Genomic DNA, 24,407 nt, shown 5'->3' on the forward strand with positions numbered 1-24,407 from the left:
TCTAATTAGGGTGCCAGGGAGGCAGAGAGTGCTGGGTCATCACGCCAGAGACAACGTGCGCCTTTTTGATTGATGGCCCGATGTGGGGTCGGCCTATCCTCCCTGTGCTTGCTCTTCTCCTGGTCTCTTCCCTCTCCTTCCTTTTAGACTTAAATTAATGGGCGTTTCACCTATCCCCTAATCATAGTCTCCCCCCACAACTCCACTCCACCACCGCTGCCCTGCCCCTCCTTTCTCTTCTCATTTCAATTTTGCAGAGGGGTAGAAAGGGAGGGATCGATCATTTATCTTGTAATGGCTGGATAATAGATCCATCACGGTAAAACAGCTGCACAAACTCCTATGTTGTCTCTGTCATCAGGCCTTCCTATTTTCTCTTTAAACCATGCTGCCTATAAGCAGCCCCCACCCCCCACCATGTGTCACAGCCATTTAACCAAACGGGCACATCTGTAAAGGTAAATGTCAGGAGGCCTGGACAACGGCACAGCCCAGAACAATAACCAAATGTTTCCTGCTTTAAAAGGCGGCACGCTGACTGAAGCTGAATACCATTTAGCCAAATGAATTAACTGATTTGTGGTTAAATTGATCAGTTAATATCATATATGAAAAAACTGCATTGGTTGCATTCTTTTAGGTGAGAAAGGATAATGTATGGTGGCAAGAGAGCTTTTGTTGTAAGCACTGAGGTGCATAACAGGGGCCAGTACTGGGGATCTGCTGCCTAACTAGGACATGCTTAATGGAATGCAGTTTTGTGACTCAGGCTGTACAGTTAATTGAGAATTGTTCCAAACTGCAATGTGGCCAAGAGCAATAACCAAACTGCAGGAGCTGCAACATTTTTGATCGGTATAAAATATGTTATGATATTGTTGTGCATCGTTAGCATTGAGGTGCCATAGAAAGGCCCCCCGCCCTTATACGTCCAATTTCCCAGATCTAAAAGGAACATCTTTATTTGGTGCAAGACGCAAAACACTCCACCTGAAATCATACTATATGCTAAAATTAATACAATTCCATTCTTGTTTTTTTTTGTCATGCAGCGTTTCATGTGACAGAGCAGACGTTTTGTCTGTTTCCGAAATCCGTGTGCTGCTTATTGTATTTTGTATAGGGGGCCCAAAATGCATAATGGAAAGTAAAATACAATCAATGGTCACTAACCAGACCATGCATTACGATCAAGCTGAGAGACATAAAGTGAAGGTGAAGGTGACTATGTTTCATTACATTACATTTACTCAGCTGGCAAACACTGTTATTCAAAGTGACTTACAAGTAAGGCGTCACTCCATTTAATTATTCCAGTTAACAAAGGCAGGAATCGAGCATGCACAGTAACTAGACAGCTAAAAAAAGAAACGGAATGCGACTATCGCTGGGAATGGCCCCTTCTGAGATATAGCGCTTTAGAAGACGAGCAGATAAGTGTTGCTTGATATAGAAATTTATTTTATAATCAACTTTATACAAAACTGGTGTAAGTCTAATGTAAAAAACATGGGATCCTATTTTCCTAATGTGGTAACCAATGGCATTTTTTTACTCCCTCCTTTGTACATGCCTGCATCAAACTTCACATGCTACGTGACTTCCTGTTACAAATGTGCAACTGATGACATCGACAAAATTCCTGCAGCGCTACAGAGAACATTATACTGATTTCACTGCAGTAACAGGCCTGAGTGACACTGCAAACTGAGATTTATGTGTAAATTCTGTGGAGTGGCCCTTTACATCACGCTACATTTTCCCCTTCATTGAGAGCTCTGGTTCACATCCTCCCACAGTAACCTGCCGGTAAGCTGAGAAGACTGTCCGCTGCTCTAAATGCTTAGTGGCACCATCCTAACATCATAAAAATGCACCACTTCATAGCTGTTAAATATCCACTATGTTTTGGTTTTTCGCCATTCATCACCAGCTGATAGTGTCTCTGCATCTGTATGATGATCGTGCCCTCTCTCTCTGTCCCCAGACTCGCCATGTGGGCTCCAACGGGGAACAAGTCATCTGTCTTCGTTAGCGTCTGGGGCTAAATATGCTATGCATCTGGTACTGGGCTTTCCATCCCCCCCTTGGCCAAAGCTGCTTTGTTTTGTTTGTATAATGATACATATAGGGCTATGAATACATAATTACAACAAACTGTGCATGACTTGCGCCAATGAATGCAACACACTCCGCATTCTGTGGCCAAATTTGAAATTGGCATTTAAACACCCTTAGTATTCACTGTGACCTCCTCAAATTAATGTGTTGCCTGCTGACTTCTAATGGGCTGCCCGCGTTGTGTCTATGTCTGCCCTAAAACACAAAATTTGAGAATCCAACTCATTTACGGTCCATTTCGGGGGGGAAAAAAAGAAAAGAGAAGAAAAGGAGTTGGCCTTTGAGAAAATTAAACTGACACTAGCATCAGTGTGAAAATTCCTTCCAAATGGACACTTAACAAGGAGCATCTGAAGATGTGTGGGTTTAAGTGGGTGTTAACAAACCATGGCATTGCTGAATGAGCTGTGGGATGGAGAGCTAAGAGGGAGAAATGCTTGACTGCGGCGCCCTCCAGTGGTCGGCGTTATCTGATATGGCCGATCGACTGTACAGTGACTGCTGCTCAGTCTGCACTTACTGTGCTTTTGTCTTTGAGTAGTTTCTCTATCACTTCAATCAGCTGCTCCTTCTGCTCCGGATCCAGGCTGAAAACAACAGAGAGAGTGGGAGAGAGAGAGAGAGAGAGAGAGAGAGAGAGAGAGAGAGAGAGAGAGAGAGAGATGTCAACTAAGGAAGGACAATTATTCACATAATATGAAAACTTGATGGACTTACAAATTAAATCATGTCCCCTGTGTGAGCTTGGAATACAGACATGCCTGGGTGCTAACTATCTGTCAGCCTGTTGTATTCTTCAGTGGAGGTAGTGTATCTAACCACATACTCAACAGACTAAAACTAATATTTTACCATTATTTCAATAAACACCTGATTTTGTCAAATTTTCCACAAAAATTCAAGAAATTTAAAAGTTAAGGCCTCTCAGGTGTGATGATTTGCTCCTTTTCTTTATCATATGTGACCCAAGAGCGATTATTTCTGGAGTGCTTGAATAAAACAAGCAATTTGAACATAACATTGTTTGCTTTGATGAAAATAATCAGCAGATTTTTGATATTAATGAGCCCCAGTCTTCTAAGTAACCATTTCTTAACATCAAGCATTGAATCAAACAGGCTCATTTTTGCACTTTTGCAATTCTGAGGAAGATTAAGCTGATAAAAAGAAAGATAACAAAAAGGTAAAGCCCTTTATGTCAACATTACCCAACATTCCCTGTGTTAACCGCTCAGCTCATTGCTCAAGAATGAGGTGGGTCAAGAGCCATTGGTATGGGCTTCACATAGCAACGGCTGCAGCTCCTGTTGCAGACCTGATAAACTCGTACCTGTAAAGCTTCTGGATAGCGTGGGCTGACGTCTTCCTGACGTATGGGGACAGGTCAGCCGCGGCCTCCTTGATAGCCAGCATCATGATGGGAACGATGATGGGGACGCGAATGCTGGACAGAACCCTCAGTGCACTGGCCCGGATGAACTGGTTTGGGTCCTGTCACAGAGAAGCGAATGAGACCACAGCAAAAAAAAAAAAAAAAAAAAAAAAAAAAGACAGGAGTGCTCATTGAGAAATGTATCCATGTTTGAAATTACAGTTAGAAACCGTAGGAGCGTTACCTTCAGGGCCCGCTGGAAGGTGCTGATGGACAGTAAAGCCAGGTCCTGCTGCTCCTCCGCATACCTCACCAGGTAGACATACACAAGCTTCTTAAGCTGCAAAGGATAAATAAATAAAATAAACATGAAGGCCGTAGAGAATGAATAGTAATCAAACAACGGATCCTTCTTTTAATGTTCAAAGTTTGTGTTCATTTTTCTGAGAGGGGATAAAAGGAGTTTATGCATAAAGTTTTCCTGTCTTGGTATCACTGGCTGCAGACTCAGTCCACTGTTGTTTCAGGCAGAAAGTACAGTTTTGTATTTTTCTTCCTTTCTGAAAATTGCCATTGAATTATTTGCCCCTTCCTCTTCTAAAGTCTCGGCCGTCTCTCTCAGGAAAGCCTAAGATAATATTTGTCTTTACTTACTGAACGACTAAGGGCAGACCAAAGGTTGCTCCTCTGCTGATTCCAATCAGCCATTCAGAAAGAGAGGAGAATAAAATGAGGCTGATTGCTGCCAATAAGGCCAAAAATTTATAGACAGAGGGAAGAGGAAGAAGAGGTGCAGATGAAAAATGATCATTTACTTGAGGAGCCGATTTGAGGTGGAGGTCGGGGGTAAGGTCACAGTTTAGGTACAATCACCAGGAGCTTTACCCAGTAATCAGTGCCATGCTTTCTAAAGCAGAGTATTGACCTGCAGCAGAGCACCACAGTTCTCAATCATCATTCTGCTCATTACTGCTGGAATTAATGGCATTACTCACTATAAAAGGAGACACAACCCATCTGCCCTGGAGGATCTGGTTTCTATGACCACAAAGTACTCGACTGGTTTCGTTTTGAACCACTGAGTTGACGATTAAGGGCTCTACAAGTGAAGATTGCTCAGCGTCACATGAGATTTTATATTTTTTTTCCTCTCCTTGTAACCTTTACAATATCATAAATATCAATATCAATTCATGTATGATATGTAGTGTTAAAATGAAGTGCAGTGACGATTAAAGAAAATAAAGTGCACTGCTATTAAATCACGCATCACTGTCAATAACCTGCATGCTCTTGTGCTGTTTTCTGTTTAGTGGTGATCAATGGCAGCTCGTGGTGACGAGGAGAAAGGGAGGAGGAGGGCGGGAACGAGGGAGGAGGCCATTTTTAGTGAGATACACTGGAGGTGTGTTGAGTGTAGAGGAGCTATGAAAGGAAACAGAGAGGCTGAACACAGAGTCCGAGACCTCACACTACCTTAGCAGCTGGTGTGTACGAGGTGGGAGAGAAGAGACGTGACTGTGGGCTATCTTCTGGCAATTACATCCACCCACCTGCTCCCCTACCCTGCCACGAGCTGCTTCGGCAGCATGCCTTGCACACAGCGCCCAGTTTCGGGCCCCCCGCTCACATGCTGCTCCTCACGCTACCTGATTATTCTGCTGCTGCTAATCAATATTCACAGGCTCTGGGTATAGGAACCCTTCTTGAGCTGATGCTTAGTGTTTTTCGTCGTTCTCTCGAGTAGGCTGTCCAGACTGGTTCAGATATTACATGACTTACTGGAGTATTTACAAGCCCGCAATAACTTACTGCGTCTTTATGCTAATGCTGAGCCAAATTATGATGTGCAATAACGAAAGACCTCCAGTTTTATTGGTGAATAACATAGACTGTATATAAATAAGGACAAAGCCAAAATCATGTGTCATCTGTTTGTTTGTGTTCTGTTATTATGAAGCCTCCAGTTTGTAATTTGTCTGTCAGCCATCTTGGTTTTTTGAAACCAGGAGGAGTGAGGGGGTGGACATAACTGGCTCTGTACTCTAACCTGATTACTGTGGGACAATTTTTCCATAAACGTCAATACTTCAATCTAAATTCTTTGGACAACAAGGGGAGCTGATTTTGACCTGCGTGTCCGACAAAAACTTGTGAGGTAGAGATAAAAATAATTTGCCTTTTTATTCTTTGATATATCATTTGCGTATAAATCAGCAATTTTTCTCCAAAGAAAGGGAAGTCTGAGCTTTTTGTAGTTCGTAAAAGAAACACCAATATCCAATTTAGCTAAACAATAAACAACTAAATTAAGGACCTTTCAGTTGAGGTCAATCCACAAGTGATCTGTTTTCGATGAGGTAGTTCCCTCAGTGACATCATGCATGTTGCACAAGATTAAATGAATCATAACAGCGTGTTAACGGGGAAGATGATGCGTTCCCGTGATAGTGTGCTGTCATACCTCGATGTTCTTGCTTGCCACGTTCTTCACAACAGCAGGAAACAGCTCAGATGCATTTTTCCCTTTGGCAATGAGCTGAGGGAAAAAAAAAAAAAAAAAATCTGTCAAACAACAGTCAGCCCTCTCCTCAACGATGTAAAATTTAGGAGCAGTTTATTCACATTCAAAAAAAAAAAGTAATCTGTCCATATTGCACTCACCCCAACAATCCTTTTCATGGCCTCCAGTTTGAGCGACTCCTTGCTGCTCTCCAACATCTCTTTAAGGTCGTCATTCCTGAGGACAGAAGATTTTGAATTAATCACATGAAATTTTATTTTAATCTGTAAACTGGTTAGAAATGCCACATAGCACCAAATCAAAGAAACCAAGGTTTGGCACATCTCATCATTTCTGTCCAAAGTAGTTCTACTTGTTATCATTTGTGCTTCAATTTTGTTAAAGTGATAATGTGTCGGATGGGATAAACTTTTTTTTTTTTTTTAAACACTATTAATAAAACTATATTTCCGCATATAGGAGCTGATCACTTTCTCCATGATCGCAACAGCAATATGACAAAAATCAACAAGAGGCTCACATACAGCTGCTATTTTTATTTATTTTCCTACTTTAGCGCAATAATTGTGAATCTTGAATTTCATGAGAAAATAATATTTTGTCCATGTAATTTTCATATCATTCCGTGTCTAATTGTTGGTTGGTCGACAGTTGAAGGTAAGAACTGCTGAATTCCATCAAAGGTGCTGTGAAAGCTGCATGTTTATCACAAGTGTGAGCTTCACAGATTAACAGGGTGCACGTGGAAGGTTCACATCGGCTCCTCTGGCTCTACACGGTACACTGACGGAGACCCCAACCCAACAGGAAGGACATTGTCTTCCACACTCACATAACTAATGCCAGCACATGGGGCTATTGTAAAACTGCACAGCCTCTTGTCTGAAAAGTAATACAGACGCAACCAATGCAACCTACCTTTGGCTGGTTATTCCAACACTTAGGTCTCAAATGAAAGAAACTAATTTTGAACAGATTGCCATAAAATTTGGTAAAGCCATTCATGGTCCCAGTCAGGATTACTAGTATTAACTTTGATGATCCCCTAACTTTCCATCTAGCACCACCATCAGGTCCACTCATTGTTTGTAACATTCATTGGTTTATGACCAAATGTCTGCAAAAAATGTCTGTAAAACCAACAGTGGTCCCATCTGTGACAGCTGTAGTTGCTTTACTGTTACTTACAAATATTGGCCAGCTAACATGCTTCATTGTGATGGTGCCACAGTTAACATGCTGGCTTGAAGTTAGCTTCAAACACTGCAATGCCAAGGTTTATCTGAATGCAGTTTACCATGGCTGCAGACTGACATTTGTCTTAATCAAACTGTCAGTAGAAATCTGTTTATCTTGCAGGGGAATGCTGCTTAGCTAAATGGCAACGTGCCATCATGCTGAATAGTAAATGGACTATATTTTTCCAAAATTCTTCAAGTAATCACCAAAATGGGCAAACTGATACTGTATTTTTCAGCCAACAATATTTTTTATGTAATACAAGACACAAATAAACAATCTTGATATGTCCACCTTATACTGTTTAAAACAATTTAGTTTAAAAGTCAACAACAATTTGCCCTCATTTCTTTGTCCAATATGTGATATTATGAAGCTTTCTTAATTACATTACAGAATACGGTTTTCACTTTTTCAAACATTTATTTTGATACATATGGCGAATGTAAGCCAACAACCAGAGCCAATAATCTGAGCTAAAACTATTTCAATAAGGAAAAAGTGTTAGACTAGTGGTGTGTGTGTCTGATCTTACTACAGTACCCGGAATTGTGTGTGTCCTTGGGACTATTGTTGGTTTGTGTGAGGGCTTGTTCTTCCTGACTTAGCTCGGTCTTCAGAGTCAGCTGTAAATTCTCAGCAGACACCAGCGCTGTCCTCATCGCTCCCACTGCCTCTGAGCGCAAACAGAAACCTACATCCATAATGGCTGTCCTCCACAGTAGTCCCAAAAAAATAAAAAACACTTTCAAAACCCTGTACTTGTGTGACGTCTGTGTGTTGGCTGCCCAAAAAAATTAAATAAAAATAAAACCCAGCTGCCTCTATTTCCAGCAACTCAAGGAAGTGAAACAGAGCTGTGGTAATTAAACTCCCCCAGGCTGTGTGCCCTGTTCTCTTAGCTTTATTTACAGTTGTCTTCTGGTCTCGTCGTAGTTCATAACTGTCAAAGCTGGGAGCAGGGGAAAAACAGCACAGGCTCCTCTGGCTTGGTGCCTGTCATTCACTACTCTCTTCCTCTTCTCTTGGGCAAAAAGAGTCACAAGATGCCCCGCCAGCTCGCTAATGGCAAGTTTCCTTACATCCTTCAACTTGAGGGTAGTGCCTCCTCGCTCTGTATGACTTCGCTCCTGCTGCTGCTGACGCCCACATTCTTTCTGAAACTACGTGGAACAGTCATATCAACCTGTTACCCCTATCCTCTTAGACATATGTTCATGTTTTCCCCTTTAGAAAGGAGCTTATACCATCTGCCTTCAGCCGGCGTATGTGGCTCTGCCCCCATGTGACTCCGGTCACTTCCCTCTAGGGGGAAAAAGGAGGACCTTATCTACACTGGTGGGTAAACACTGGGCTACTTTTCATCACCTCCACTGTGAAATAATCTACTTCAGCTCGACACACTGCCAAGTTTGGCTGACCAACGGAGCCAACAGGACGGGCCGACAACGAAGATAATAGCTCCATGTTCAATGTCAGGAAACACCCACCTTAATATTTGAATGGCACAACGAGTAATGTGGAAGGGGCAGAATTTGCCCTAGACACTTCCAGAGGCTGCGATCCAAATATTGACCCAAGCTGATAAATTTAACACACAATCAATACCTTAAGGTGGTTTTGTTGATTCGAAAAAGTGGCTTTCTAAAAATCACCTTGTCTAAAATAATATATCCAATTAATTTATCCATCTCATTTAGTGCCATTGTTATATAAATGAGGAGGAAACATCATTATAGCAGCCTTGCAATACTTTTTAATGCATTTTGTTTAAGCACTTAAATCTATTTATTATTATCAGAGTTCAGTTTGATGAAACAATCCTCGTCATTCAGAGGTCAGAGACAGAGAGATTAGTGCCTCCATGTGGCTGGGAGCTTTACCTGCCAGCAGAAACTTTGGATACTATCATGCTGTGTTTTGTAAGAGACAGATAAAGGAAGTGGACCTCATAAGGCTGGTGAAGGGAGTCCCTCTCCAGAGGTGTAGTAAACCCGAATTCCACACTTACTCTGTTGTCACTGCTGTAAATTCATCAATGCCAAGAATGCCACAGGTAACATGGAGTGACTAACAGTAACAGTTCAAACCCTCGTGGTGAGTCTTGGTTAAAATGGTTCGCCTTCATTAAGGTCCAGAACTATTTTAATCCAGTTTATTATCATACCTCCCATTTTGATTCTGTCCAAAATCCTTTCAACATGAGAGCTATATAGTGGAACTTTCAATCGTATCATACTTGTCAACTAGTTGCCCAAAGTAACACATATAAATTCACAGTAGCGTCTCCTGTGTGGGAAGAGTAAAAAAGAGAGAAGGGTGTCACAGAGGTCACAAAACTGTTCTTCGATGTAATAACTAGATAGAAATGTGGAATGAAAACACTGTAGGAAGAACTAAACGCTTGCTCGTGTCAGGAGAGTAACAACTCACACTGTGTCCGTAAATGATCTTAAATAACAGGGGAAAAATAAATGCAGCCTGTCTGGGCTCTGGTCTGGTGGATGATGCCAAGAGCCCTAGGAACATAAACAAATTTTTGTTAAAATATTGGAATCCACCTCACTAACAGTTTTCCAGAGTGAATGTTCAAGATGGCACAAAAAAAGATGTGTGTGTGAGTCTGAAGCCGGAAAAACTACATGGATAATCCATTAAGTACTACACAGAGCTGCTCATAGACTTGCACTGCAAAAGCGTAACAGCTAACTGCACTATAATAAAAAAAGGAGTGAGGACATATCTGAATTTCCATATACAATTTAAAAAGTTGATTTTGAGAGGAATTATTTTTAATTTTAGAACTTGTGTCTCATTATGTGGGAAATAAAGACTGAAAGGAAATTACAGTTAAAAAGTTAAATAACCTAAACATGTATGACTGATGTACCTGCTGCCAGTAGCATGCCACAGTCTCAACCAATATTTTGCCAGCTCAAACACTCCCCATTTACCTAAAACCAACATAATTCCAATCAAATGAATCATGGAGTCTTTGGCAGTGGTTGAAACTGTAACTCGTTTAGCCTGTATATTATTAAATCTCACTAAAAATATCCCACTATTTTCTGAAAAAGTTAAACATAAATTCTCTCCTCTCTGCAGCTCAGGTGATTGTGCTGATACGGTGAATTCATGCAACCAGACCTCGCAGGCAGAGTGAAAGATCTCTTTTGTCACAGATAATAAATTAGTCACATGTTTCCATGCCTGGCGTAGAGCTCCCAGTCAGTAAGAGGAGGCCTTTAAGACTCCAAAACATTACAGGAATGTTAACATTCGACAAACAGTCAGCTATTTTTAATAACAAATACACAGCATTGTTTGACTTTAGCAGAGCAGACTCAATATGTTACCTATTGCAACAAGCTGGGGATCATTTTTAATTATATACAAATGCTGGCTATGAGAGAGAGATACTGACACATAGCATGTGCTATCAGATGCACAAGCCCAGTTATTGTGAATTGTGTCTCTCATGATGTTGCTGTTCTGCCTGTGGTCCCAACGTAACGTATGACCTAGCTTTCTCTAACAGGGTAGATGGTCATGTGAGACAGATTAGAGATTGACTTCAGCATGGTAAGCAATGATAAACACACTATGAAACTCAATCTTAATTTAAATTTTAAGAAAATCTAAGTAGAACAAGAAGTTTCAAGAGAGTTAGTCACATAAACTGATCGGTCCACATCTAAAGACTGTCAAGCTTCTCACCCACAACAGGGGTGTTAACCTAGAGCAGTCAAGAGGCATAAATACCGATTTTACAAGAAATTACATGATGCAAAGTGTGGTCAGGATGATCTTTGGCTGCCCTCTAGTGTCCAGTTTCTGAGATGAACTTCATCCACAACAGGCTCACAATCCACTTTGAGTTTTCTGTCACTGAAATGTTGATTAAAATGGCTTTGACAAGATGAGACATGGAAGCCTGGACACCCACACGGCTGTACTAGAAGCTAATATGACAGGAGCAGACCGCAACAGACCATCAAGACTGCAGAAAATATGACTGAAGCCAACCTGCCCTCCATTCAGGACTTGTACACCTCCAGATGGAGCAGATGGGCAGGAAGCCACACATCCCAGACACAACCTGTTCAACCTCCTCTACTTCAGGAGGCGCTACAGATCACAGCGCATCAAAACAACCGGACACAAGAACAGTTTCTCTGATGAACACACCACCTGTGAAATCACTGTGCATAACATCCAATATTTCTAATTTAAGTGTGTGTGTGTGTGTGTGTGTGTGTGTGTGTGTGTGTGTGTGTGTGTGTGTGTGTCTATATATATATATATATATATATATATAACTATATATAAATAACTATTTCTGATTCTGATATCCACCTAATCTTTTCAATCTGACTTCTTTTTGCAACCCTGATGATGATTAAATCAACTGTAGATCTAAAGCTCTTCAGCACTGGCTTCACGATACAGACTCAACATACAGAGTCAGAGTCTATACAAAGTCAACATCCGCTTTTATCTACAGTCTATGGTTTCCTCAGAAAAAGACCAAACCAAACTGTTTTGTCAAGTGTAAGAAGCTTGCGTCCATTAATAAAAACACATTGAACCATGTTGGGCCACTCTGCAGCATCTGTTAATGGTCAGTTCTCCATATTAACATGTAATTTACTTTCAGAAGAAAACCATAACTTCACCCTTTTACTGAGCACTGTTTTCACTGAACTGGTCAAACATTTACTGACTGAATCTGATCTGGTTCATTAAATTAGACCTTTATTGATGCCACTTCTCACAAGCTATGTGAAGCATGTTCATTGTTTCAACTATCCAAATAAATTCATGTATTACGTTTGAATTGTAACTACACTATTACAAAAAGTCTGCTTTAAAAAAAGTGAAATGATAGGATTTAATGAATAATGCAGAATAAATCAGATCAGAATATAATTTTGGCTTCTTCTTCAGGCTTGTGAGTCAAAGCTGACAAAGTAAGCAAACCAAGGCAAAACAGATATTTTCTTTCAACATTATTCATGACAAGGCTGTGTAATCAAACCATGTGGAGAAAAGAACTCACTGTATTGACGCTCAATCACAGGACAAGACAAGGCTGCAACCAACAGCTTTCCTTATCAGTCTATTTATACGCATTATCTTAAAATGCATAGAAAAACACCCACCATTGGTCTCTGACTTCTTTCCTTGTTTGACCAATAATCGAAATTCGACTGCTTTTGGGAGATTTTCATTTGGAATTTTGAAAAAATACTCCCATCTGAGAAGTATATGTCAGTGGGTTGTTTTTGCTAAACAGTTATCAATTATTAAACGTGGTGCCAATTGACTGATCTCCTGAGCATTGATTAGTTTCTTGTTGCCTTTGGGAGCTTTTCAAAATTCAATGTCATATTACATGGAAGAGTTAATAAGGCGTGGGTAGTGCAACAAGTTGTCAATCTAAACCTGTTCCACTTTGTTTATGTCAACACAGACACACAGAAGATAAAAACAACAATGCAAAGTGTGTTTCGTTGCCAAGTAGCTCCTTTAAAAATTTACATTTTTGTTGTTAGCAAGATAAAAAAGAGAGAAAAGCTAACCGACATTCGCCATCGCTGCCCGGCGTGTTGATGCTGAGGAGTCCGGTTAGCCAAACCGCCGCTGTTAGCTTAGCCAGAGCTGAGCCGTGCTAACAGTGGACGCAAAACCTGGGAGGAAAATAAATGAAATTAAATCAAAGTGAACTAACTTACTTTTTAAAGTCAGCGCTGAAGAGTCCGAAGGCAGCTCCGGAGCTGGCGGAGGTCGGGGTGCTCTCCTGCCCCGCTTCCACCGCAGCCTCCGCTGCCCCTTGGTCGTTGTACAAGCCGCTCGTCGACATGCTGGATAAAGTGGACGTTCCCGGCTCCTCTTACAACCGACGAGCCGTTAATTTAAAAAAGGCGTGTAGAAGTTCCTGCAGAGCAAAAAGTAAACTTGCTAAAGATTTTTCGCCCAACTTTTCTCTTTTCTGTTTCACACGCAGTAGCGGAAGTGTGAGCTGGACAAGTCGGAGTCACATGACAGGGATTCGGCCACAGAACTTGAGGAACTAGATTAGAGCGCGCAACGACGGCGGAAGAATATACGTGTCTGGATTGTACAGATCTATGTTCCAACTGAGCCGGAGACATCGGTGTTGCCATGGTGACAACGTCACACCGCCGTTCACGCCAAAGAAGAGAGTGAATACAATATTCCGTAAACAACGTGTTAATATTTGTTTATTTTTTTTAACCGGTTTACACGATTAAATTGTAAATATAAAAATATTTATTATTATATTATTATCGTCACATATTATTTTTGGCGGCAGAAATCTTTCATCATTTAAATGCCAACTATTCCTCGATACTTGTTTATTTATTATTCACAAACTCAATAGTTTTATTTAACAAAATATAAATATCAGTGGCTTCTGGGGGGGATCTGCATTATTTCTGATGTTCACTTGATGCAATATAATTGTCACTGTTGAATCAAAAATTTGTTAAATGGGGAATGAGACAAATCCTTCCTTCAGTCCTGGTTTATTCTTCATACTTTGTAAATTCAGAATCATAACATTGTTGATTAGAGTAGTAGTTGACTGTTTACTCTGACTAGCGCAAAAATGTCAACCCTCAAACTAATAATTTTTAATTTCAGTAAATAATTGTGCAAAATAAAGTCAAGGAATATGTTTTCGAGGCACAAAGATGTAAAATTATCCACCATGTTACTCAAAAACTAAACCGTGTTGTTTATTTTGTCTTTGGGTAGCCGGATGTGACGTTGCTTTATTCCGCCTGTTGGTTCCGGTCAACGGCAGCTGCTCTGCACCAAGACCGCACTTCTCCTCACCTCCGGCCGTGTCGCTGCCTCCGACCGAGACGGTGAATGTGTGTGTTTTCGGGATATTTTCTCACCTAAACGTCGGTTTTAAATATTAGCTCAAGTGACACGTTTATCAGGAAGGAGCCAGACCAGCAGAATGTCGGATTTCGACAGCAACCCGTTCGCGGATCCGGACTTCAGTAATCCGTTCCAGGTAAGGTTAGCAAGCGTTAGCATTAGCAATAAATTACTGACCAGTACAGGTCAGAATAATCTCGATGATAAAGCTGCTGGTTCATAAAAACGATGAGTAATATGTTGTTAGTATTTACTTGTGTCACTTTATATATATATATTTTTTTTTATAAAACGAAACGTTAATTTTGGGTCAACCTGTACAGTTGTTTCTACAAATGCTTCTTATGTTCGTTTTAAAAATCAGCATGACTATTTCAAGATCATTATGGAGATTAGTTTGTATTAATTAACATTTCACTCATTATACCTGAGCTACATTTTTCTGTTTGAACCACTAATGGTTTATTGAAGTACTGTACCGGTGCAAATTTGCATATTATGTTTTTATTTTTCATTCATTCAGCCTAACGTTAAACTCACTCCACCGCATTTCTGAGGGGAATTTCTTCTTTCATTACATTAGATCCATAGTTGGGTTAAAAAAGAATATTTATCATGTAACAAAATAATATATCTATATCATATTATATCTGACAGCATATCAATCACAAAAGACAGTTTTCTGCTTAAAAACTTGCACTTTAGTCTTTTAATTTAGATACTTCAATTGATTTTACTTACTTGCTTTATCAGCAAATAAAGTTGACTAAAAGATCTAGATGCGTCTCTCATGACTGGTTTTATCTGAACAACACACCCTTTCTTTCACTAGTCCATATGGGGAACATACACACGTGTGTCTAATAGATAAACTGCAGTTTCAGTGTTGTTCCTGTTTTCATGCCTTTAACAAACAGGTTTACAGTAAATAATCTAACACTGACATTACATTAAATCCCCATAGTTGGGGGGATTAATGTAGAGTTACTGTCAGTGGAGTGACCCATACACAGAAGTTAAGTCAGTAAATGATGTTGATTGTTGATTTGTCACAGGGTCTTCTCAACATCAATGACTACCTTTAATCATGTGCTCTTCAGCCCTGTAACCCACACACCCACTTCCTCATCATGTCAGGGGTGCTAAATATGGACAGATGAACAGCAGAAGTATTTGCATTAAGGCTGCACAATTCATCAAAATATAATCTAAATCTCAATTTGACAAAATGTAAATTGCAGGAGCTGCAGGACAAAGAAATCGCAGTTGTCTAACACTTAGTGTACAGATATACTAATGAATGAGAAAATAACCATCCATAATGATTGATTTCTCCCACTTTAAACACTATTCTGTCATTTCTCTGTCATTCACTGGGTCACACTTTTTTCTTTCTTTTTTTTTTTTTTGCCTGAGGAGAAATGGCACTTTTCCCCTCCTCTGAGCTATGTTCAATAGTTCATGAAGTCATATGGTGCCTTCATGGTGACATGTGGTGCTTGGATCCACGCTGGCGCTTTTTCTGCTAAATTTCATCATTCCCAGTCGTGCATTGGATCGTTGTCTCCATTTTGGCCTATTTCTCTGGAATATGGGCTAATTACAGAACTTGGGTTTGGGTATCTTTTGTTAAAAAGCCCAGATGTCACAAACATTGCGGACTATATATTAATGTGCCACGTCACGCTCACATAGGTTATGAGACATAAGGAAGTGGCAATCTGTTGTGGAACCACCTTTTGGTGTGTGAACTGCTGAAGCCTCCAGTTTGTAATTTGGTCTTTTTTCCTTTAAAATGAACAACATGTTGTGTTGAAGACTTGAAACTAGAGTTTGAGACCCTAACCTCATCAGGAAAACATTTATTGAGCTAATTAATCAGGAAGAAGGAGGGACATTTTACCATTACTTCAATACATTCACACTTCTTGTTACAACTAGTGGCTTGTGGTTGTAAAGTGGTGGGAAATTCATGACTCTGAAATTAGATTTCACACAGACAGACATGCAAGTGATGAGCTCTAAATTTCAACATGAAACTGTACATTCAGTGAATATGCATGTTTGTTTGGCTGTGCAAGAAGGCAGCATTAAACTTTAAGCACAGCACATCCTGAATTATTTATGACACCGGTCTGGTGACAAGTTGCAGCCTGTGTGTGTAGGAGTGGAGGAGTTGCTCCTAGAAATTTAAGATTCAGCGAGACAGTGAAAGGACGACACCGAGGCAGGATCAGGAGAGGCACTTCAGGAAAACACAGATTGGATGTTAATGTTGAGCTGCAATTTGAATGAAAGGAGTTCCAGACTGGCATCAGCTGATGGTAAGATAATCGGAAAGTTACAGATATGAAAATGTAGCTGAACTGCTTCTGGCAAGGAGTCGGGATTTTACATGCAAATGAAGGCAAAGGATGGAAAACTAAGTATGTTTTTAAAGTTTGACCTCTTGAACAGTTGTTGAATAAGTACACAGACTGTAGCTGGACTCCAGCATGACATCCTCCACCACCAGTGTATACAGATGGTCATGTGAGCACAAAAAAACTGGCAGCAATATCCCTTAAGTATCAGATGTAGAAGTGGCACAACTGAAGATTTAATTATATATTAACACGTCAAAGTGCCTTTATACTGTTTTTTTTATTTTATTTTATTTTTTTCCCCCACTATATTTAATATACTAGTCTTAATGTTCTGGAAGTAAAATTTTAATTTGATGCATTAAAAAGCGGCTCTGTGGCTTTGGAAAGACAAGGAGCTTTATCGTCATTTAAACCATGGAAGAAAATAGTAAATAGTGTTTCTCTTTAAATTATTGCAAATTAGTGTCATGGGGTTGTGCGTGCATGGAGCCAGATGAGTCAAATTGTAAATATTCCTGGTCAAACATTACTTGTTTTTAAAAGTAAGTATGTATTCAAAAGTAATTGTTTGATGTTCCTCATTTGCAGGACTTGAAGAACCTGTAGAGCAAACTTTTTATTAAATCTATTGTCCTCTTCCTTTTTTTTCCAATCGCTTCCAAATGTATCAGAGACGAGGTTGAACAAGGTTATTTAAATATACTGGCTCAAAGGATCAGGAAGCCGTCTCTGTGCATAAGGAAACACATTAGCATCCCCATTCCCCTTCGTGGGTATTTATAGTCATCTTCCTGTGAAAATTATTGGAATCATGCCGTCTTTGCCAGCATTGAATTATAGGCCTGTTGTATTTTGAATAAAGAGGCTGTTTGTCCTTGATCTGGCAGAATAATGGGGGGTTGTTACACTTTCTAAACCATTTTTCTTTGAGCGTAGACATTTCTACTGGTATCCTCCTACACAAAGATAGCGACATCAGGAGGGTGTCATGTTGTCACACCAGTCTTTGTCAGAGTTTTTTGAGGTGTGATCTTTTTATTCTGTCTCCTCAGGATCCATCAGTGACCCAAGTCAGACAGGCAGCTCCTCCGTCTGGGTTGGAGGAGTACAATCCCTTCACAGATGCCAAACCAGTGAGTGCTTTTACACATCGTCACTCAGCTGATGACTCAAACTGGAGTTCAGAGGATTTCTTAACTTCTGGTTGGGATCTGCATGATTTCTGATGTTCACTTGATGCAATATAATTGTCACTGTTGAATTAAAAATGTGTTAAATGGGGAATGAGACAAATCCTTAAGGATCATACATAAATCCACATTGTCACCAGACCGACATGTTCTCTTAGACAAAACTGATAAAACTATATAATTGTATGATACAGAATTCAGCCAAAATGAGGAACTGGTGATAATTCAGTCAGTCAGTCCTGGTTTATTCTTCATATTTTAGTTATATTTTATTTCATATATTCAGAATCATAACATTGTTTGTGCAGCTTCCTAATTTTGGGGTGTTTCACACATCAGACTTCAGTGTGTTGTGTAAATTTTTTGCTGTGGCTGTCAGCTCTAACAACACCATGGGTTGACTCTAAGCGTATGTGTGTTTTCTCCATAGACACCACCAGGGATGGCGCCCAAGGCTGCTGGTCCCACCGTCAACACACAACCCGCCATTATGAAACCCACAGAAGAGCCACCAACCTACTCGCAGGTTCAGGAACAGGTATTGCTGAAATCAAATGGATTTTACATGCCCAGAAAGCAGCTTCTTTTTCAGTAGCTTTGTGCTTGATAATCCCCTGAAGGACAGACAGGTTGTATGTAGGTGTATTCTAACATCACCAGCAAAGATTTTCAGAAAAAAAGGACGAACACAGCAGCTGCTTTCTTGCTGAGTGTGTGGACAGAAAAGTAGTTCAGCAGAAAGACTTCAGTTTCTGCGCCTGGCCTTTTAATTCTGCAGAGGAAATAACTTGTGATGCTGCATCTAACCGGGAACATGTTGTGATGTCTCCCCTGGAGGGATTTGGATCTAGTCCAAAAGTAAAAACTGAAAATTTTCTAGTGAGCTGGGAAAAAAAATAGTCAGGCTCATATGCAGAGGCTTTAACCAGCGTGGTGGCATTTTATCCTTGTGTTGTTGCAGGAGCAGACACGAGCAGCTGCCGAACTCTTGAGGCGACAGGAGGAGCTGGAGAGGAAGGCTGCAGAGCTGGACCGCCGGGAGAGAGAAATGCAGTCACTCAGCGCTTCAGGAGGTTGGACACCAGCCTGCAGCTACAGAGCCACACTGTCAGAACAGAAATAACCACATTTCTTTAAAACAAAACAGTGGTTATTATTTTTACCATGATCAAACAGCCCTATGCTGAACTTGTCACTCAGTTTCTGTTTTCCTGTTCTAGGCAGGAAAAACAACTGGCCCCCCCTCCCAGAGAAGTTCCCCATTGGCCCGTGTTTCTACCACGACATCACCGTGGACATTTCCGTAGAGTTTCAGAAGACTGTTAAAATCATGTACTACCTCTGGATGTGTGAGTGCTAGTTTTTATTCCTTTATCATGCAGTCAGTCCACCACTTTGATGAAAGTACTGACATCGGCCTCAGCTGCTTATCTGCTAACATTAACAACTGGCTTCAAAACTTTATCCATGATCCATCACAAGTCTTTGTATTTAATTCTATAAATGTGTTACACCCTGGGATTAGGGCCAAGACTAAGCTCATGCCATTTTTGTCTTAAACCAACATGAATTTGTTCAAGAGCAGCTACTCCCCCCAGCCGTTATATCCCAGCCCTGATGGTGTTTAAAAACTACAGTTTGTGTCTGTGATGCAGGGAGGGAACAGTTTCCAGTGGAATTCAGTCGCCACATGACAAAGCCACGTGTTGATGAGCTGACTGGGTCAGATGTTTGTTATGGGCTGGTTTAGGTTCAGAGCAGCGGATCCCTTAAAGGCAGTGAATTGTTTGTATCCATTAGTTTGGCCACAGATTAGTATTTTAGAAAAGCCAACAGTTTAATACTTTCTGGCCAGGGAAGAGAAAAACCTCCATTAGCTGGCTCTTTTCTGAGCTCAGCCGGACGCAGATCTCCCACTCAGCTGGTATGTGAACTGGCAGGCTAATGTCAAATTTCACGCTGTGATGTAAAATCCCCTCAGTTTTACAGACACAGCTACTATGTCTTTAACTACGCAGCCCAAGAGCAAATATCCAAGATGAATTATTCAGTGTGTGTTTCTTGTTCTTAGCCCTGAACGTTGCACCTTGAAATATTAAGCATGAGCGTTTCCTCGTCTTTTATGACGAACACGACCAGGGGGACATTGGACACCCGTCCTCTTCCATCCTCCTTCCTCCTTTGCAATGCCCCATCGAGATATTGTGTCTTCCCCTCTTCTGCTCCTCCCACACTTTAGTTCATACTGGGACGCTGCTCGCGAACATGGTGGGCTGTCTGGCCTGGTTCTGTGTGGATGCTTTACACGGGGTGGACTTTGGCTTGTCCATCCTCTGGTTCTTGCTCTTCACCCCATGCTCCTTCGTCTGTTGGTACAGGCCGATTTACGGAGCTTTCAGGTAAACATCATTACATCATTAATGCATTTGGAGGAATACAGTAATGTAGTAGAGCTCAAAGCATGTAGTTTCTCCAGATCTGTTCGAGATTAAAATTTCCCAAGTAATAAAAACACGATACGACAGCGTTTTGTGCCCACAGTACACAGCAATGTGGCTCCTGCAGATTTGATTACATTTCTATTTTGCAGCCGTAGCGGAAGCCATAAAGGCCATAATGAGCTCTAAGCTGCACAGCTTTTTATTTTTCTTCCATTTCCAGTCTGGCTTCACTTTCCCAATCAAACAATGACATAAAAAATGGCTCAAACGTTCTTCAGGCAAAAGTGTTCATGATTTGGAAACCAGTGGACTGTTCTCTTCTCCCTGCAGGAGTGACAGCTCATTCAGATTTTTCATTTTCTTCTTCGTGTACATCTGTCAGTTTGGCGTCTATGTTCTCCAGTGTATCGGCATCAGCGGTTGGGGCGCAAGGTAAGAAAACAGGGTACGAAGACTGAACCTTTTATTTGTTTTTGGTTTTTTTCTTATAGTTTTCTAAGGCAATTGTAATTTTTATTTCTGATGTTTTGAACACACATTTAGTGCAGAATATGATCAGACATGTTTTGTTGGCAGCGGGTGGATCTCGGCTTTGATGGGCCTGAATAAGAGCGTCCCCGTGGGGATTATAATGATCCTGATTGCTGCACTCTTCACCGCGCTGGCCGTCATGTCCCTCATCATGTTCAAAAAGGTACGGGTGACGCACAACAAGTCCAGAAGGTATTCCGCTCGTCTGTTAGCATCTGTTTAAATACCCCCCTCATCTCCACCAGGTCCACGCGATGTACCGGACCACCGGGGCCAGCTTCGAGAAGGCCCAGCAGGAGTTCGCCACGGGTGTCATGTCCAACAAGACGGTCCAGACAGCTGCCGCTAATGCCGCCTCCAGGGCCGCTCAAAGTAGCTTCAAGGAGCAGATCTGATAGGAGGGAGGTCACTCATCTTTCTGTCCAACCATCGACCGCCACCTCCTCCACCACCACTACTACTCACACCCAGCTTCTACTAAACTGTGCCCCGTTGGTGAGCCCCCTCCCCTCTGATAATGTCGAAGCGTTTGTGAGGACACCAGAGTCTCCTCTGACCTGAAATCTGAGTCTGAGAGAGAAAAACCACCACATGGATCATCCAAACGGGATCTCGGCTCTGACTCCACCTGCCTCCCAGCATCAGTGTGCGCTCTCATATCTGACTCTGGGAAACCCTCATCTTGGTTGCATCCCCACCGCTCAACCAGCGTCGGTCAACTTTGTTTTTGTGTGCGTGTGTGTGTGGCCTACTAAATGAGTATTTATGTGCCTGTTTCAACACCGGTGCCGCCCAGAGGACATATGTCCTGTGTTATGTGTCTGAACCGTGTCTGTCTTGCCCAACCATCAGCCACCATTTTCCCACACCCCTTTGGGTTCAAGCCTTTCTTTAATTTATCAACCTGACCACTACTTCCTGTTTTAAAAATGTATTTATTACCGGACGTCAGCGAGTGCCCTTTGGTTATCTGGAACGACACGAGCTGCAGAAATCTAAATTAATTTGTTGCTGTTTTCCATAAATATATAACTTAACGCTGCTGCCGCCTGGTGGAGGGACGCTGCACTGATGAAGATGAATGCTGTGCATTCCAGTTCACTGCCTTGCCTTCAAGTTTTTGATTTTATTTAATTTTTTCAAAATTGGGTTTTAAAGAGAGCGTGTCATCTTGACCTTAAAAGTCATGTTTCACCAGAAATCACTGTTATGCCTGTTAACTAACAAATGCTCCTTCCTGCAGACCGGATGCCCAACAACATTCAGCTAACTGTGATTCAAAAGAAAGAAAAGAGCATTGAGGAGTCCAATTTAACTTGGTTTCTGTCATTATGCTGCACAGGCGTTATAACCATTGCAGCTGGAATTTATATTAAGCAGCTAAATTCAAGCAAACAAACTGACCTGTAGCAGCATTTGGGACTTAAACCTTTAAGTTTTGGTGGAACATCCATTTAAAGTTTGTCCTTTTTTGCCTGCGATGATCTGCATATCCATTGTGAAATCTCACTGAGTTGCACTTTAAATCCCAACAACAGTCATTAGACTCTTTATCGGCGCTTTGGTGCAAATGGAAAGGCGTTTATAACGGCGGCCTCATTAGTGTAATTCATAGGTGTAAAAACACACCAGCTGATCTCAGCATTGCTAACCTTTGGTGCCGTTTCCTGGAAGAGAAACGAACAAAGGCACCGTTCAGTAACACTAACAGATCCACCACTCTGTAGATACAGCTGCATGTTTAAACAGCTCTGAAGAGGAAAGTCTAACTCTTCTCCTCCTGGAGATTTTACCTCAATTGTACTCAGGATGTTGTGTTCACTTGCATGACGAGGTTAAAGAAGATTATACCGGATGGTATAAAATTAGACACAGTCTGGCCCCTAGGTTTAAATATTTGTGCTGTAAATGAATATACTGCAATAAAAAACTGGCCAGTAATGTGGACGCTTGCTTGATCATGATCACTGAACCCCAGCGAAACCACAATCGGAAAAAGAGTCACTCCTGTTGGGTCTCCTCCATTTCATTTAAAAAAAAAATAAACGAGTCCAATGTGTCTTTTTCTAAATACGAGTTTTTGTTCAGCAGGGGCAGCAAAACACTTTGTCCCTGTTTGAATGTGTCCGATTTCTCATTTGTTGTTAGTTTAATGTCTCTTGTGGAGAGTTTGGGCCTTTTAAGTCTTAATCTGTCTCTCGGGTTGAGTCTTAGATGAGACTTTTCTACTTTTTAAATCTTTCAAGGCTTCTTGCCAAATGCTCTTTTTATTTTTTTTGCCTTTAATGCACACTGGCTGAAGTTGGACGAGTCTGTGCTGAAGTGGTTTTACTGTAAGTGCAAAGCAACATATTATTCCTTAAAGAGTCCTGCTGTTACTTTTGACTCGCTCTAAAGAAACTAATAATAAACAAAACCATGATAAATGTGTGAAAGGCGTTAGACTGCACCGTAACGTGAACTGTGTGATGTCCCGTAGATGGACTGTGGCTTTAAGCTGTGCTTTGTAATTAACATGGCATGTGGTAGAAACGACGAGAATGAAATTTAAAATTTCCTCTGACAAATGCATTTTACTGAAATTGAAACATTAAAGGTTGTTTGTATATTTTGTATGATTTCGCTCTGAATTTCATTGTAATTCTATGATGCACTCTGGTTTCTCCTTCAGTCGCATGTGGAGTAGTTTTGAGTTTTGTATATTTATTGAATTAACACTGAATAAAATCCTTCTTCTCTACAAGTTTTATGATCTTCTGGGGGTTAAAATACAAAGAGGAGGGCACGTACCAGCAGCTGACGCCCACAAGAGGTCGGTAGTTGTCGGAGAACAAATATGTTCTCAGGCATATTTACAACAACTGCCACTTCATGAAATTATTTCAAATATTCAAGATAGCGTTTGCAAGAGAACATTTTGATTTAGAGCTAATTGCTTCTTCTGGATTGGAATGGAGCGTTAATATTCCATTTAGATTTAGAGAAAAAGATTTCTGTTAATCCAGATTAAAACAGGAAAAGTGTAAAATGAAATGTGGCCCTTCAAAGTGTCAACTATTTTAGTTTTTCTTTTGTTGGCGTCCTAATTTCTTCTTAATTCTGTAACCTTTAACCTTTAACGCCTCCTCGCCTCTCGGTTTATCAGGTGTCCTGAACCGGCCTCAGAGTCCGTATCCATTCTGTACAGGATTCGGACCGTGTGGTACTGTTGTTTTTTTTTTTTTATTATGTAATATGATGCATCCAAAGCAAAATTAAAGCAGCTCCATTTCTGCCCACCTGGTAATTCTTCATTCCCCTTTATCTTTATCCTCCACTGGCTGGTTGTAAGAAGAAATCAGATTGCATTGAATTCTATGGGAAAATGTCCCTCCACCTCCCTGATGTATCAGCTCAGTAAACGTTCTTCTGGCGAGTTTCTGGTCTCAGTCTCTAGTTTAACGACTTCAATACTACATCATGTTAATTTTTTTTAAAATGACGGCCCCTTTTAGAGGATGAGGGGGCGGAGCTGCTGTGTGATTCACAGACATGGACTTTTAATGTTGCCTCAATGATACAGAAATGATTCATCTCACAGACTAACGTTTAAGAACCAAGAAAACTTCCATTAGCTGTACACATAAGATACTCCTAATATTACTGCAAACTCATGTTAATGCAAGTGTGCATGTTTTGTAGTAGTGTGATTTTGTGTCATGTGATCTG

The 24,407-nt window shown here is 40.9% G+C and overlaps 2 protein-coding genes across 5 annotated transcripts in view; one reads left to right on the plus strand and one right to left on the minus strand.

Annotated features, from left to right (window-relative positions):
- ap3b1a (adaptor related protein complex 3 subunit beta 1a) overlaps positions 1-13,281 on the minus strand; it is a 47,654-nt gene extending 34,373 nt beyond the window's left edge. The window contains exons 1-6 of one of the 2 annotated variants that reach the window (XM_029515907.1): positions 12,992-13,281; positions 6,158-6,233; positions 5,958-6,032; positions 3,738-3,833; positions 3,452-3,612; positions 2,642-2,708 (exon numbers count right to left, since the gene is read on the minus strand). In XM_029515907.1, the coding sequence (XP_029371767.1) occupies positions 2,642-2,708; positions 3,452-3,612; positions 3,738-3,833; positions 5,958-6,032; positions 6,158-6,233; positions 12,992-13,119 (603 nt within the window). In that variant the 5' untranslated portion in view covers positions 13,120-13,281. Of the gene's footprint in view, positions 1-2,641; positions 2,709-3,451; positions 3,613-3,737; positions 3,834-5,957; positions 6,033-6,157; positions 6,234-7,799; positions 8,312-12,991 lie in introns of those variants that run through there. The other variant, XM_029515906.1, reaches the window with a different exon arrangement.
- Positions 13,282-14,080: 799 nt separating this feature from the next.
- LOC115052288 (secretory carrier-associated membrane protein 1) lies at positions 14,081-23,439 on the plus strand. Of its 3 annotated transcripts, none has more exons than XM_029516331.1 (9): positions 14,081-14,307; positions 17,590-17,670; positions 18,158-18,265; positions 18,689-18,800; positions 18,948-19,076; positions 19,967-20,126; positions 20,499-20,600; positions 20,745-20,862; positions 20,945-23,439. In XM_029516331.1, the coding sequence occupies exons 1-9, from the start codon at positions 14,251-14,253 to the stop codon at positions 21,092-21,094; spliced, it is 1,017 nt and encodes a 338-aa protein (XP_029372191.1). In that variant the 5' UTR covers positions 14,081-14,250; the 3' UTR covers positions 21,095-23,439. The 3 variants fall into 3 exon arrangements, with proteins under 3 accessions (XP_029372191.1, XP_029372192.1, XP_029372193.1); XM_029516332.1 differs by having other exon boundaries at positions 18,692-18,800; XM_029516333.1 differs by lacking the exon at positions 17,590-17,670 and having other exon boundaries at positions 18,692-18,800.
- The last annotated feature ends 968 nt before the right edge of the window (positions 23,440-24,407 follow it).

Source organism: Echeneis naucrates, chromosome 12 (assembly GCF_900963305.1).
Source record: "Echeneis naucrates chromosome 12, fEcheNa1.1, whole genome shotgun sequence".
Taxonomy (NCBI): Eukaryota; Metazoa; Chordata; class Actinopteri; order Carangiformes; family Echeneidae; genus Echeneis; species Echeneis naucrates.